This window comes from Oncorhynchus tshawytscha, linkage group LG16, assembly GCF_018296145.1.
Source record: "Oncorhynchus tshawytscha isolate Ot180627B linkage group LG16, Otsh_v2.0, whole genome shotgun sequence".
In the NCBI taxonomy this organism is placed as follows: Eukaryota; Metazoa; Chordata; class Actinopteri; order Salmoniformes; family Salmonidae; genus Oncorhynchus; species Oncorhynchus tshawytscha.
The window spans coordinates 71,013,490-71,030,402 of NC_056444.1; the positions used below are offsets into that span (position 1 = coordinate 71,013,490).

At 42.1% G+C, this 16,913-nt stretch overlaps 1 protein-coding gene across 1 annotated transcript in view; it reads right to left on the reverse strand.

The window, feature by feature from the left end:
• Window positions 1–16,913, reverse strand: part of LOC112216266 (membrane-associated guanylate kinase, WW and PDZ domain-containing protein 3-like) — a 294,029-nt gene that overhangs the window by 19,107 nt on the left and 258,009 nt on the right. Inside the window, exons 9-12 of the mRNA XM_042299572.1 lie at window positions 12,615–12,812; window positions 5,724–5,995; window positions 5,379–5,531; window positions 2,692–2,857 (exon numbers count right to left, since the gene is read on the reverse strand). Of these exons, the coding sequence (XP_042155506.1) occupies window positions 2,692–2,857; window positions 5,379–5,531; window positions 5,724–5,995; window positions 12,615–12,812 (789 nt within the window). The remainder of the gene's footprint in view (window positions 1–2,691; window positions 2,858–5,378; window positions 5,532–5,723; window positions 5,996–12,614; window positions 12,813–16,913) is intronic.

Here is a 16,913-nt window from a genome sequence, read left to right on the forward strand (position 1 = left end):
AAAGTAGTGATTTTGTCAGATGGTATAGACAGCTGCTATATAGAGATGACTTGGAATTAAATAATAAAGTCATCAAATAAAACAAATATTGAATTAAAGTAAAGCAATGTAAATAAATGCTGGTTAATAAGTGGTAATCAGTAATGGCCAGTCACTACTATTATGGGACTTTTATTCATATTTTTTTCTGTGTTGTTACATCATTCAACCCACATAATGCATTTAATGTCTACATTTTTTTACCAAAACCGAACGGACCTCTAATCACTCAGCACAATTAGGACTCTTCAGAGCACACGTCATTAGGTGAACATACTGTATCTTCACCATTACTCTCCACTTCAGAAAATGTCAGACTGCCGGCCATTGAAGTCTGAGCTGAGAGATAACTACTAGTGCTGGAAAATGCCAGGTACCTCAAAATACAAGATCATCGATACGATATGCATTGCGATTCTCACTATTCTATATGTATTGTGATTCTCACTATTCTATATGTATTGTGATTCTCACTATTCTATATGTATTGTGATTCTCACTATTCTATATGTATTGTGATTCTCACTATTCTATATGTATTGGGATTCTCACTATTCTATATGTATTGGGATTCTCACTATTCTATATGTATTGTGATTCTCACTATTCTATATGTATTGTGATTCTCACTATTCTATATGTATTGTGATTCTCACTGTTCGATATGTATTGGGATTCTCACTATTCTATATGCATTGCGATTCTCACTATTCTATATGTATTGTGATTCTCACTATTCTATATGCATTGCGATTCTCACTATTCTATATGTATTGTGATTCTCACTATTCTATATGTATTGTGATTCTCACTATTCTATATGTATTGTGATTCTCACTATTCTATATGTATTGTGATTCTCACTATTCTATATGTATTGGGATTCTCACTATTCTATATGCATTGCGATTCTCACTATTCTATATGTATTGTGATTCTCACTATTCTATATGTATTGTGATTCTCACTATTCTATATGTATTGTGATTCTCACTATTCTATATGTATTGTGATTCTCACTATTCTATATGTATTGGGATTCTCACTATTCTATATGTATTGTGATTCTCACTATTCTATATGTATTGCGATTCTCACTATTCTATATGTATTGTGATTCTCACTATTCTATATGTATTGTGATTCTCACTATTCGATATGTATTGGGATTCTCACTATTCTATATGCATTGCTTCTCACTATTCTATATGTATTGTGATTCTCACTATTCTATATGTATTGTGATTCTCACTATTCTATATGTATTGTGATTCTCACTATTCTATATGTATTGTGATTCTCACTATTCTATATGTATTGCGATTCTCACTATTCTATATGTATTGTGATTCTCACTATTCTATATGTATTGCGATTCTCACTATTCTATATGTATTGTGATTCTCACTATTCTATATGTATTGTGATTCTCACTATTCTATATGTATTGTGATTCTCACTATTCTATATGTATTGTGATTCTCACTATTCTATATGTATTGTGATTCTCACTATTCTATATGTATTGTGATTCTCACTATTCTATATGTATTGTGATTCTCACTATTCTATATGTATTGTGATTCTCACTATTCTATATGTATTGCGATTAGATACTGTGATTTTATTGCAATTCTATGTTCCAATTCGAGAGTCATGAGAAAATGAGATTTGACCAGCCATGGAAAAAGTGCTAAAAAACAAATTGGCTCCATATTTAAAAAGAAGATGGAGAACAAGCTATGAATACTGGAATGTGTGCAGGTACAGAAAATTGCAAAGAATATTGCAATATTGTCAAAACAATACGATATATCGTCAACAAATAATATACAACATTTTTTCCCCCCCATCATGAATCACTACCTAGCCAAACACTACAGTTGTCTGAATATATCTTGCGTTAGCATACCCTTCTCATCCTCCCTCTCACCCTCCCCCCTCCTCTCCGGTCAAGGTGCAGAGGTGCAAATGGGAAATGGATAGTGGATCGATAGTGGGATAGACTAGAGCATGAAATTGCTTTATTAAACGGTGGGCGGCTCTGGGGCTGGCTTCTGGGAGGGCTGAACGGCCATCTAACATACTTCCTCTATGAAGTACTATTACCACATCTTCACAGCAGCATGACCCAGTCAGACTACGGTGGAAGCAATCAGTTTGGTCTGGCAGCTCCTCTGAACACAGGTATGTTGACTGGGATGAAGGCATGCACTGCCACACTCCTATCATAACAACGCTGATTACCAAGGCATAAGGCAGTAGTTCCCAACCAGGACACTGACTCTAGGGGTACTTGACCTATCCACATGGGGTACTTGAGAAGACTCATGAGACCATTGGCCTACTGGTAAAATGAACATGAAGGGGTACTTCAGGGGTACTCAGGGCAGAGCAATATTCAGTTGGTGGTACAGTAACCAAGGTGGGCAACCACTGGTCTACAACAAGCCCATAAACTACTGCAAAGAGGAAGCAGTTTTGTGAAACACATCTTAGAGACACTCTTATGACTGTCTCAACTGAACACCAGAAATGACCTTGCTCAAGGCATACACTGTCTAGTATAGACTGAGAGAAATTGCATATTGCATAGGAGAAGCAGCTGTAATGCAGAGCTTTATAATATCATAACGGATATGTCTGTCTCACCTCCTCTGAGAACTAGCACGTTGACCTCGCTCCCCACAGGTAGGTCTTTCAGGATGTCCACCACCTGGGAGTGGCTCATTGTCTGGACGTTCTGACGGTTGATTTCCTTGATTACATCACCCTTTAGCAGGCCATGACACCACTGGGCATCCAGGATCATCTTCACCTGGGATTACATTGGTTAGGTTACATTACATTTGATTACATTATATTGGATTAGTTTAACCTACATTCAATTAGAGGAAAGTACATTCTGTAAATCTTTACTGTAGGCTTCCTTATATATACCATTCATCAAGTTGTTACAACACCTACTACTACATAAGGCTTTATACAGAGGTGTTCTCTAGCTCAGTGGTTTACTAACTTCTTTGACCCTCGACCTGGTTGGTTCAAAGCTTGCGACCTCCACGCACAATCACTGCGCAAATGTAGCTCGTCATTACAGCCATAAACGGTGATGCATTTTCAAAACGTAAGATATAGAAATTGAATATATAGAAATGCAGAAACACCTGCATTTTGTGATGAAAGTCATTAATGTTAGCGGTCAATAATAACTAGGGATATTATGTCACACTGTCCCTTCTGGAGTCCAGAGCAAGCAGGATCATACAGCCTACCTGTATGCAGCAGGGGTTACAGGATCATACAGCCTACCTGTATGCAGCAGGGGTTACAGGATCATACAGCCGACCTGTATGCAGCAGGGGTTACAGGATCATACAGCCTACCTGTATGCAGCAGGGGTTACAGGATCATACAGCCTACCTGTATGCAGCAGGGGTTACAGATCATACAGCCTACCTGTATGCAGCAGGGGTTACAGGATCATACAGCCTACCTGTATGCAGCAGGGGTTACAGGATCATACAGCCTACCTGTATGCAGCAGGGGTTACAGGATCATACAGCCTACCTGTATGCAGCAGGGGTTAGAGGATCATACAGCCTACCTGTATGCAGCAGGGGTTACAGGATCATACAGCCTACCTGTATGTAGCAGGGGTTACAGGATCATACAGCCTACCTGTATGCAGCAGGGGTTAGAGGATCATACAGCCTACCTGTATGCAGCAGGGGTTACAGGATCATACAGCCTACCTGTATGCAGCAGGGGTTAGAGGATCATACAGCCTACCTGTATGCAGCAGGGGTTACAGGATCATACAGCCTACCTGTATGTAGCAGGGGTTACAGGATCATACAGCCTACCTGTATGCAGCAGGGGTTACAGAGGATCATACAGCCTACCTGTATGCAGCAGGGGTTACAGGATCATACAGCCTACCTGTATGCAGCAGGGGTTACAGGATCATACAGCCTACCTGTATGCAGCAGGGGTTAGAGGATCATACAGCCTACCTGTATGTAGCAGGGGTTACAGGATCATACAGCCTACCTGTATGCAGCAGGGGGATTAGAGGATCATACAGCCTACCTGTATGCAGCAGGGGTTACAGGATCATACAGCCTACCTGTATGCAGCAGGGGTTACAGGATCATACAGCCTACCTGTATGTAGCAGGGGTTACAGGATCATACAGCCTACCTGTATGCAGCAGGGGTTACAGGATCATACAGCCTACCTGTATGCAGCAGGGGTTACAGGATCATACAGCCTACCTGTATGTAGCAGGGGTTACAGGATCATACAGCCTACCTGTATGCAGCAGGGGTTACAGGATCATACAGCCTACCTGTATGTAGCAGGGGTTACAGGATCATACAGCCTACCTGTATGCAGCAGGGGTTAGAGGATCATACAGCCTACCTGTATGCAGCAGGGGTTACAGGATCGGATGGAAAGCATGATCTGTCTGTAGCATTCTTCTTTCTCGTAATTCATTTGCCAGAATGTTACATCTTCATCCCATAAGTATTGAAGGTAGTGCGATGTTACAGGTATCTTTAGAGACATGCAGTACCATCACCGAGGCATCTATATAATTATAACCCACCCAAACTAGGCCTATCTGAAGTATAAAAATGATCAATGAAATCAACCAGGTAGCCTATATGTGGCAAAGATGCATCCATAGCAATGTAGGTAGGCTACTCTGTTTTTGCCAGGCAAAACCGGAGAAAATTAATCTAGTGCTTTCTGATCACTAACCTGGATATGTGCGCCCCCCTTTGCACACAAATGCTGATGACTGCTCATTGGTCAACAGTCAAAACGCGCAACTTTTTGGTTCTGAAGCACTAATAAGATGTTTTTGAAACAAAAATTTGGTGCAACGCCATAGGCTTATGTCAGTGACAAGATCGAATAAGCAAAGGTATAAATATAAAATACAAACGGTAGGCTATATGTATGAAAAATATATGTTTTTCTCCATTCAGTTTCACACTCGCAACCCGTCAAAACCCCATTGCCACCCGACATGTGTTGATTGACAGTTTGCTGGTCCAATCAGAGGGCTGAGTGTTTCATGGAGAGTAATCCACAGAGAGTGTGCAACAAAATGAGTGACAAAACGTTACAAAACCAAAGTTGAGTCTCAAGTCAGGAGGCTCCAAGTCCAAGTCAAGTCATTTTATTTTCTATCGAGTCTCAAGTCATCAAATTTGTGACTCGAGTCCAAGTCATCTGACTCGAGTCCACACCTCTGGCATTATAACACCAGTCATACATAAGAGGGGCTATGGTAAAGTGTTCCTGGAAATTCTTTCAATGCATTTTACCTTCTGGCCCAGGGGGCAGTCTGCAATGGCAAAGCCGAACCCTCCTGGCCCCTTCACCAGGGGTACACCCACCAGCTCCGGCTGCAACAGCGTGAGGTCTGGACCCTCAGGGTAGTGGCGCCCCCCGTTGGACATGGCTGGGACAGCTGTTGTCTGTCAATCAATCAATCAAATCAAAATCACCCAAATCTATTTATATAGCCCCTTTTTAAATCAGCAGTTTTCACAAAGTGCTTTTACAGTAACCCAGGCTAGACCCCTGACAGCAAGCAAAAACAGAAGCACAGTGGCCAGGAAAAACTCCCTAAAAGGAAGAAACCTAGGGAGGAACTGGTTGTACTGTACCTGTCTTGGGAGGGTGCCGTCTGGGCTGGTGACATAGTGTATCTCCTGGGGGTTAGAGGTCGAAAATGAAGGGGTGGCTTCGGGGGCCAGGGCTGTGGCTATGTCCCACGAGGAGGTGTCGTCACCCCCACTGGGGTCCTCAGGGAGGGGGTAACCCCGACACAGCACCATGTCCACGTACTGGTTGACTGGGATAGACTGGAACATCTGAACCACATCAGCATGAGTCTTCCCCAGGACACACAGTCCGTTGATGTCCACGATGACGTCACCTGGTAGAGTAGAGGGAGAGGAGAGGAAGAATGGAGAAGGAAGTGTCAATATCAGCATTGGCAACAGTCTTTAAAATGGGAGTGTGCTGTGGTTAGTTGTGGCACTATACCCAGTCCACTAACACCAGACCCAGTCCACTAACACACAAATCAGTTTGCATAACGTTTAGTGCAAACAGTTCCCGCATGAAGGCATCGTTGGTCAGGAGCTGAAATATGTTTCCTTGGAGTCTGCTCCATAAACAACTGCTTTGGGGTTGATGAATGAACAAAGAAGTAAGGTACAGCCTAACACTCTCTCCTTCCCCTCATCCTCCATCATTCCAGCCTGGGTGTATTAAGTCAGCTATATCCCAGCCAGATCAATAAAGACTAGGAAAATGTGCTCAGCTTATCTCCAGCCAAAACAAAAACAGGAAACTCCCCACCACTAACTAGCTGGGAGCAGCGGTGTAAAGTACTTAAGTAAAACATACTTTAAAGTACTACTTAAGTTGTTTTTTGGGGTATCTGTACTTTACAATTGATATTTTTGGCAACTTTTACTTCACTTAATTCCTAAACAAAAGTATAGACTTTTTACTCCATATATTTTCCCTGACACCCAAAAGTACTCATTACATTTTGTCAGGAAAATGATCCAATTCACACACTTTTTTAAATTCTCTTGCGGGGCAGATAAGCCCTTTTGGGGCATTTAAGCCCTGAACGATGCCTGACAGGCAGCTCTGTCTCCCAGGCTCTTTGCCACGCCCATACCACAGCCAATCGCATGTAAGCAACAATGCAGCTAACTTTGCTAGTCTTGTGAGCAAGAGCGCTGCTAGCTAGTTAGCTACGTAGTCTCGTTAGCTAGCTAGTTTGTTTTCTATTCTGGTCGTTAGCTTGCATATCTGATACAGTATGTGTATGATTGTAAGGGGCACTTGTTTTATGGATGATATTTACATTTGAGTGGGTGAGCTCTATTCCTGACAGGCTGATCAGATTACATTTCAGGCTCAGCGCTTGATAAGATTCAATAGCAGCCTCAGAGGCTGATAAATCAGGATTCTGCCTTGTAGTTTCATAGATGGGTTAGATAGATAAGGCACCCTCATCTGTTTGCTCCATGGTTGCGAGCGCATCGTTTCTGTTGCTATACAACCAACACGTCTATAGTTCATTGCCAGCAGATTAGCAGCCAATGCATTATGTATATGATCAAGAGAGGGTGCGCTTTACTCCTGGCAAGCTGATCAGATTCAATAGCCGCCTCAGAGGCTGATATGTCAGGATGTAGCCTTGTAGGCTGTCTGCAAGGAGCCTTACATATGAAATAGCCTAAAAGTCAGCCTCCTGATTTACAAGCCTCTGAGGCTGCTATTGAATCTGATCAGCTGCCAAGAATAGGGCTCACCCACTCTGGATGATATGCATCAGCCTATAAAGCACGGACAGCTAATCTGCCTGCACGGAGCTTTACCATTGAAACCTTCCTGACACCAGCCTCTGAGGCTATTGAATCTGATCAGCCTGCCTGGAATAGAGCTCACCCCCTGGATCAGATATGCATCTGCCTATAAAGCAATTTGACAGATAGGTAAGGCTCCTTGAAGACAGACTATGAAACAGCCTATGAGGCAGCATCCTGATTTATCAGCATCTGAGGCTAAAATTTAATCTGATCAACCTGTCAGGGATGGAGCTCACCCACTGTAATTGTAAATATTGCCCATGAACTATATATATCGTTATGCAAGCTAACAACCAGCATATATAACAAGCTAGCTTGCTAGATAGCCAACAAGACTAACTAGCTAACTATCCATCTCACAAGACTAGCCAAGTTAGCTGCGTCATCCTTTGCATGAGATTGACTGTGGTCTTGGCGGCAGGGTGCAGCCTGGCAGACAGTATTGCCTGCCAGACATTGTTCAGGGCTTAAATGCCCCAAGAGCGCATTGCGATCATTGCAGCCACAGGGCTCCTTGATGAGGTGGTTATCGTGCATCTGAACAAATGAATGGATGATGCGTGCTACTTCTGATTATTTCATGATCTCGACAAAGCAACTTTAGTTATGTAGTGATCATGAGACATTTTATTTTTTTCATATCTCCTCTCCATTTCAATGAGCCACTGGCAGCTATATACTAATACCGGGATGTTTATTGAAGGCCGTTTGGGCTGTGTATACTGTATGTCATATAGTTGAAGTCGGAAGTTTACATACAGTGCCTTGCGAAAGTATTCGGCCCCCTTGAACTTTGCGACCTTTTGCCACATTTCAGGCTTCAAACATAAAGATATAAAACTGTATTTTTTTGTGAAGAATCAACAACAAGTGTGACACAATCATGAAGTGGAACGACATTTATTGGATATTTCAAACTTTTTTAACAAATCAAAAACTGAAAAATTGGGCGTGCAAAATTATTCAGCCCCCTTAAGTTAATACTTTGTAGCGCCACCTTTTGCTGCGATTACAGCTGTAAGTTGCTTGGGGTATGTCTCTATCAGTTTTGCACATCAAGAAACTGACATTTTTTCCCATTCCTCCTTGCAAAACAGCTCGAGCTCAGTGAGGTTGGATGGAGAGCATTTGTGAACAGCAGTTTTCAGTTCTTTCCACAGATTCTCGATTGGATTCAGGTCTGGACTTTGACTTGGCCATTCTAACACCTGGATATGTTTATTTTTGAACCATTCCATTGTAGATTTTGCTTTATGTTTTGGATCATTGTCTTGTTGGAAGACAAATCTCCGTCCCAGTCTCAGGTCTTTTGCAGACTCCATCAGGTTTTCTCCCAGAATGGTCCTGTATTTGGCTCCATCCATCTTCCCATCAATTTTAACCATCTTCCCTGTCCCTGCTGAAGAAAAGCAGGCCCAAACCATGATGCTGCCACCACCATGTTTGACAGTGGGGATTGGTGTGTTCAGGGTGATGAACTGTGTTGCTTTTACGCCAAACATAACGTTTTGCATTGTTGCCAAAAAGTTCAATTTTGGTTTCATCTGACCAGAGCACCTTCTTCCACATGTTTGGTGTGTCTCCCAGGTGGCTTGTGGCAAACTTTAAACAACACTTTTTATGGATATCTTTAAGAAATGGCTTTCTTCTTGCCACTCTTCCATAAAGGCCAGATTTGTGCAATATACGACTGATTGTTGTCATATGGACAGAGTCTCCCACCTCAGCTGTAGATCTCTGCAGTTCATCCAGAGTGATCATGGGCCTCTTGGCTGCATCTCTGATCAGTCTTCTCCTTGTATGAGCTGAAAGTTTAGAGGGACGGCCAGGTCTTGGTAGATTTGCAGTGGTCTGATACTCCTTCCATTTCAATATTATCACTTGCACAGTGCTCCTTGGGATGTTTAAAGCTTGGGAAATCTTTTTGTATCCAAATCCGGCTTTAAACTTCTTCACAACAGTATCTCGGACCTGCCTGGTGTGTTCCTTGTTCTTCATGATGCTCTCTGCGCTTTTAACGGACCTCTGAGACTATCACAGTGCAGGTGCATTTATACGGAGACTTGATTACACACAGGTGGATTGTATTTATCATCATTAGTCATTTAGGTCAACATTGGATCATTCAGAGATCCTCACTGAACTTCTGGAGAGAGTTTGCTGCACTGAAAGTAAAAGGGGCTGAATAATTTTGCACGCCCAATTTTTCAGTTTTTGATTTGTTAAAAAAGTTTGAAATATCCAATAAATGTCGTTCCACTTCATGATTGTGTCCCACTTGTTGTTGATTCTTCACAAAAAAATACAATTTTATATCTTTATGTTTGAAGACTGAAATGTGGCAAAAGGTTGCAAAGTTCAAGGGGGCCGAATACTTTCGCAAGGCACTGTACACTTAGGTTGGAGTCATTAAAACTTGTTTTTCAACCACTCCACAAATTTCTTGTTAACAAACTATAGTTTTGGCAAGTCGGTTAGGACATCTACTTTGTGCATGACACAAGTACTTTTTCCAACAATTGTTTACAGACAGATTATTTCGCTTATAATTCACTGTATCACAATTCCAGTGGGTCAGAAGTTTACATTCTCTAAGTTGACTGCCTTTAAACAGCTTGAAAAAATCCAGAAAATGATGTCATGGCTTTAGAAGCTTCTGATAGGCTAATTGACATCATTTTAGTCAATCGGAGGTGTAGCTGTGGATGTATTTCAAGGCCTACCTTCAAACTCTGTGCCTCTTTGCTTGACATCATGGCAAAACCAAAAGAAATCAGCCAAGACTTCAGAAAACATATTGTAGACCTCCACAAGTCTGGTTCATCCTTGGGAGCAATTTCCAAACGCCTGCATGAAGGTACCACGTTCATTTGGACAAACAATAGTACGCAAGTGTAAACACCATTGGACCACGCAGCCGTCATACCGCTCATGAAGGAGATGCGTTCTGTCTCCTAGAGATGAACGTACTTTGGTGCTGTTAGGAATTTTATGAATAATGACTAAACAATATTTACATTTAAATAGAACTATAACTAATTAAACTCTACCCTGTTTTACGATATCTGATTAATAATGTTAGTTCCTAAGAAAGAGGTTATGTAGCATGGATAAGGGGTAATTGGAAATGATAACCATTGTGGAAGAAGGAATGTATGTGTGTGTGTCTAAAGTAGCACGATTAACCTATGTTTGAACCTACCCAGCTATAACTTTGTGGCGATAAAATAAGACAGCGAGAGACCATCCAGGTTTTCCTATTCTGGAACTGTCTGCTAAGTGGTAATAAACTATGGTGAGACTTCAGGAGTTAATCCAGGTATAGTGTGTCAGGTATGTGTGCTAGTGAGTTGGAATGAACTTTTGAACCTGCTTTGTCCTGGTCGAGAGGAGGAGATATATTTTATAACCTATGACGTCATATTTGATATATAAACTGTTGTACAGGGTTCTATGACCAGTGCTCTCAAGAATAAATGCTATTGGCTAATTTTGGTAGACTGGTCTCTTGTCTATTTTATGCAAATAAGGATCTTACAAATTCTTAGAAACAGACAGAGTGATTTTAATTGAATTGGTTAATGAACACATATAGGAATTGTAGAATTCCTTTAACAGGTGCAAGAAGTGCAAATCAATCACAGAACAACAGCAAAGGACCTTGTGAAGATGCTGGAGGAAGCAGATACAAAGGTATCTATATCCACAGTAAAACAAGTTCAATATTGACATAACCTGAAAGGCTGCTCAGCAAGGAAGAAGCCACTGCTCCAAAGCCACCATAAAAAAGCCAGACTACGGTTTGCAACTGCACATGGGGACAAAGATCTTACTTTTGGGAGAAATGTTCTCTGGTCTGATGAAATAAAAATAGAACTGTTTGGCCATAATGACCATCGTTATGTTTGGAGGAAAAAGGGGGACGCTTGCAAGCCGAAGAACACCATCCCAAACGTGAAGCACAGGGTGGCAGCATCATGTTGTGGGGGTGCTTTGCTGCAGGAGGGACTGGTGCACTTCACAAAATAGGTCGGAAAATTATGTGGATATATTGAAGCAACATCTCAAGACATCGGTCAGGAAGTTAAAGCTTGGTCGCAAATGGGTCTTTCAAATGGACAATGACCACAAGCATACTTCCGAAGTTGTGGCAAAATGGCTTAAGGACAATAAAGTCAAGGTATTGGAGTCGCCATCACAAAGCCCTGACCTCCCATCCCATTTGTGGGCAGAACTGAAATGCGTATGTGAGCAAGGAGGCCAACAAACCTGACTCAGTTACACCAGCTCTGTCAGGAGGAATGGGCCAAAATTCACCCAACTTAATTTTTTATTTATTATGTTTTACCTTAATTTAACTTGGCAAGTCAGTTAAGAACGAATTCTTATTTTCAATGATGGCCTAGGAACAGTGGGTTAACTGCCTTGTTCAGGGGCAGAACGACAGATTTGTACCTTGTCAGCTCGAGGATTTGATCGTGCAACCTCTCACCCTCTTACTAGTCCAACACTCTAACCACTAGGCTACGCTGCTGCCCCAAATGTGGGAAGTGTGGGAAGCTTGTGGAAGGCTACCCGAAATGTTTGACCCAAGTTAAACAATTTAAAGGCAATGCTACCAAATACTAATTGAGTGTATGTTAACTTCTGACCCACTGGGAATGTGATGAACGAAATAAAAGATGAAATAAATCATTCTCTCTACTATTATTCTGACATTTCACATTCTTCAAAGAAAGTGGTGATACTAACTGACCTAAGACAGATCATTTTTACTAGGATTAAATGTCAGGAATTGTGAAAAACTGAGTTTAAATGTATTTGGCTAAGGTGTATGTAAACATCCGACTTCAACTGTACGTGATCCAAGATATACTCTATGACCACACTTATAGATATGCATGTTCATAATAATCATAAGCATGTAAAGAAGCACAGCCAAGAGGTCTTCAGTATGAAATCTGAAATACTGCGTATAACTCCACTTCAAATCAGGGCGTTACCATAAATGTGTGTGTACAGACAATGATAAATGAACCTTGTTGATCTGTGTGCACAAGTGCGATGTGTGTGTGTTTGTGTGCGTGCGTTCCTGCGTACAAGCATCTATGTGTACGTCTGTGTGTGTGGGAGAGTGTGTTTACATGTGCGTACAACACTCACCAGAGGTCATCTTGTTGTCGTGCGCGGCGGGCCCGTCTCGGAGCACGTTCTTCACCTGGAGGAACTCGTCATGGCGGTCTCCCCCAATGATGGTGAAGCCAAACCCCTGGGGGCTCTTCCTCAGATTTGTCCTCAGAATGGAGCCCTGGAGATGGGCTGGGTCCCGTACGAAACCCCTCACACCCACAACAGGCTCATCTGAAGGAGAGAGGAAGTGAGGGGAGAGGGAAGTAAGAGGGTGAGAGGGATAGAGAACAGAGCAAAGAGAAAGAAAAAAACCTTAGAGAAAGACGACTAAATACAAAAAAAGCACAACGAGAGAGAGATGCAAATTGAGGAAGTACTGTATAAGCAAATACCTAATTATTATGACTGTAATTCAGCTAATTGCTCTCAAACCTTAATGCCCCATTGAAGTATTTTACTTTACAAATTAGTGACTATTAATTCTTTGTTTGTTTGTCGTATTATCATGAGATGAGGCCTGTCACTATTGTTCAGCTGCATTGATCTGACAGAGAAACCATGCTAGGCTAGCTGCTAGTGCTAATCCATTGATCTGACAGAGAAACCATGCTAGGCTAGCTGCTAGTGCTAATCCATTGATCTGACAGAGAAACCATGCTAGGCTAGCTGCTAGTGCTAATCCATTGATCTGACAGAGAAACCAGGCTAGGCTAGATGCTTGAGCTAATTCACAATGAGAATCCACAATGACAGAGATTACAGTGACACGTCTATGCCGTTACACTTATTTTATTCTGATATATCCATATGGGACAACTTCAAAGAACACCTGAAGTATCGTTATTTTGTATGGTAGGTAGAGTGTATGTGTGTGTGTGTGACAGATGCACATAGGTGCAAGTTCACAGGCTGTTAGGCATCTGTCCCCTGTAACGTCACAGTGCAGGCTACCGCCACGGTGGCAGGGAGCTGACACCTACTCGTCACTCAGACTGTCACTAAGAACTATGCTACTGCTGAACAGAGATGCTCCTCTTTTACTTAAGCCTGCCAGTGAAAAAAACATACTGTAAAAAAAAGAAAAAAGAACTCACACATGACGCACAAAGCAGTGTGACAAATCCGTTTGGATATAACCTTGACATTTCAAATCTTACAGAGATGTGATAAACTTTCAGATTGAATTTGCTATGTTATGCCTGCAGGATGGTGCATGGGAATAAATGTCCAGGAGACAAACTGTGTGTGTATTTGTGTGTGTGTGTACACTGCAGGGGTACATCCACCTGAATAACCACCACAACGCAGGGAAAGAGGCAGACAGACAGCTGACCTCAAACTGCAGCTGGAGGCTCTCACCATGTGACTGAGACACAGCGGCCCTTAACTCTGCATCAGCAGAGAGAGAGAGAGGGGGGCTTTCCTCTGCATCAGCACAGAGAGCAAGGGGGACAGAGATATCGAGAGGAGAGTGATATTGACAGCGATAGAGGAGGGAGAGGGAGCAAAGAGATATCCATGGCCCCTGTCTGACCTTGGTTTCCATTGGGTGAGTTATAGGCTGTCTCCTCTAGTGATTCTTCACACACTGAGGGATGGATAGTGGGGGGTGGGGGGCATCAATCTCTTTAATTGGAGTAAATATAGACACCCCCCGTCCTCCACCACTACCCCCCATGTGTCATGTGTCATGGGATTTAGATTTGCATAACTGCATTGCGCTCAGAGAAAACGGATTATGCTGAGTGTGATTAACATGACATTCTCACATACCAGCAGTTTCACTGAGCCATTTGTGTGTGAGCATATACACTGGGTGTACAAGACATTAGGAACACGTGCTCTTTCCATGGCATCTTGCATATGCCGCTCTGTCATTGCTCATCCATATATTTATATGTATATATTCTTATTCCATTCCTTTACTTAGATTTGTGTGTATTAGCTAGTTGTTGTGGAATTGTTAGATTACTTGTTCAATATTGCTGCACTGTCGGAATTAGAAGCACAAGCATTTCGCTACACTTGCAATAACATCTGCTAACCATGTGTATGTGACCAATACATTTTGATTTGATTTGACATAGACTGACCTATTATCCCTTGTTGACGTCACTTGTTAAATCCACTTCAATCAGTGTAGATGAAGGGGAGGAGACAGGTTAAAGAAGGATTTTTAAGCCGTCTGACAATTGAGACATGGATTGTGTATGTGTGCCATTCAGAAGGTGAATGGGCAAGACAAAATATTTAAGCGCCTTCAAACTGGGTATGGTAGTAGGTGCCAGGCACACCGTTTGGTGTCAAGAACTGCAACGCTGCTGTTTTTTTCACGCTCAACAGTTTCCCGTGTATCAAGAACGGTCCATGACCCAGAGGACATCCAGCCAACATCACACAACTGTGGGAAGCATTGTAGTCAACATGGGCCAGCATTTCTGTGGAATGCTTTTGAGACCTTGTAGAATCCATGCCCCAACAAATTGAGGCTGTTCTGAGGGCAAAAGGTGCAGTGCAACTCAATATTAGGAAGGTGTCCTTGATGTTTTGTACGCTCAGTGTATGTGTGTGTATGCATGTGTATGTGTCTTTCAATGTGTGTGTGTGTGTGTGCGGGCGTAGTCTATGCGCCAACATGCGTATGTACCATGACATGTGACATATTCCACGACAGTTCTCTGTGTGTTCTGTGCCTGACAAGATGAAGTCCTTCCATCAGAACATCAAAGGACACCGCCTGTCAGAGTCTTCTCTCCACTGTGATAAGGGACTGTCCTCACATCACCAGAATGAAAAGGGAACGATACAGAAGGGTGAGGGCAGGGGTCGGTGGAAGAGAGAGAGAGTAAGATGCTGAGTTTTGCATCATATGAAAAATGTTTTCCTGTACTTTGAAAGTTATATATCTTGAAAACTTGATTGCTGACATGCAAAACATTTTGGGACTAAATCAACAATAGACTAATGAAACAAATACCAAAAGATAGTTTTGAGTGGAATTTTCCTTTAACATAGCCATGATTAAGTCGTGGTAACACAAAGAGATGGTCTATTTCTCAGGCAGGCAGGCAGGCAGCTCGCTGTGATTCTTGAAAATCACATATAGAGAGGACTGTCAGTGCAGGATAATTACAGTCCCGTACAGCTACAGCACTATAGCAACAGACCGCAGCCTCTTTCACTGAGAGGGAGGTCAGTCTGCCTTGTCAAAACAGCGTTTAAAACTCTACATGGGAGCACGCCCCTCTGGGATCTCTCCGATCCACTCTGCTCTGCTCGCTGTGAGACAGACCACTCATTAACAAGCACAGGGAACGTGTAGAGAGCAGAGTAGAGAGCTCTGTCAGAACAGAGAATCACTCAGGCAAAAACTAGAGGATCTGTTAAAAGAACAGTCCAGGAAACAATACCATGGGAAATAAGCTCTTTTAGCTGGACAGAAGCTGGACTAACTGGGGATGTGTCTCAAATGGCACCCTATTCCCTTTAGAGTGCACTACATTTGACAAGAGCCCTATAGGCTCTATAGTGACAAGAGCTCTATAGGCTCTATAGTGTAATATAAAGGTAATAGGGTGTAATTTGGGATGTAGCCTGGGACTTGTTCGGTCCCAATAGGCTGTGCATAGAGCAGAGTGTTTCTTCTGTCTAAAGGGTCTGAGTTGATCTGGTTCTAACACTAGGGTCTCTGTTCAATCAAACCCTGTTTGTTTACCAACACCCTCCTGTAATATTCATTCAATATGTATCCACATACTGAATTGTAATTGGTGGCATTCTACCGTCATATCATACTGCACTATGATTGATTTAGACCACCCAGGTTAGGTCATTGCAGTTGATCATGGCCGGAGACACATGAACATGCCTGTTATAGCTACAGTACAGGTCAAACGTTTGGACACACCTACTCATTCAAGGGTTTTTCTTACATTTTACTATTTTCTATATACTAGTGAAGTGAAGTGAATAATAGTGAAGGCATCAAAACAATAAAATAACACATATGGAATCATGTAGTAACCAAAAAAGTGTTAAACAAAATATATATTATATTTGAGATTCTTTAAAGTAGCCACTCATTGCCTTCATGACAGCTTTGCACACTCTTGGCATTCTGTCAACCAGCTTCATGAGGTAGTCACTTGGAATGCATTTCAATTAACAGGTGTGCCTTGTTAAAAGTTAATTTGTGGAATTTCTTTCCTTCTTAATGCATTTGAGCCATTCAGTTGTGTTGTGACAAGGTAGTGGTGGTATACAATGGACATTCAAACCGGTGGAAATCTGTCCTTTGGTCTGATAAGTCCATGTTGACCGCTGTGTCTTTGT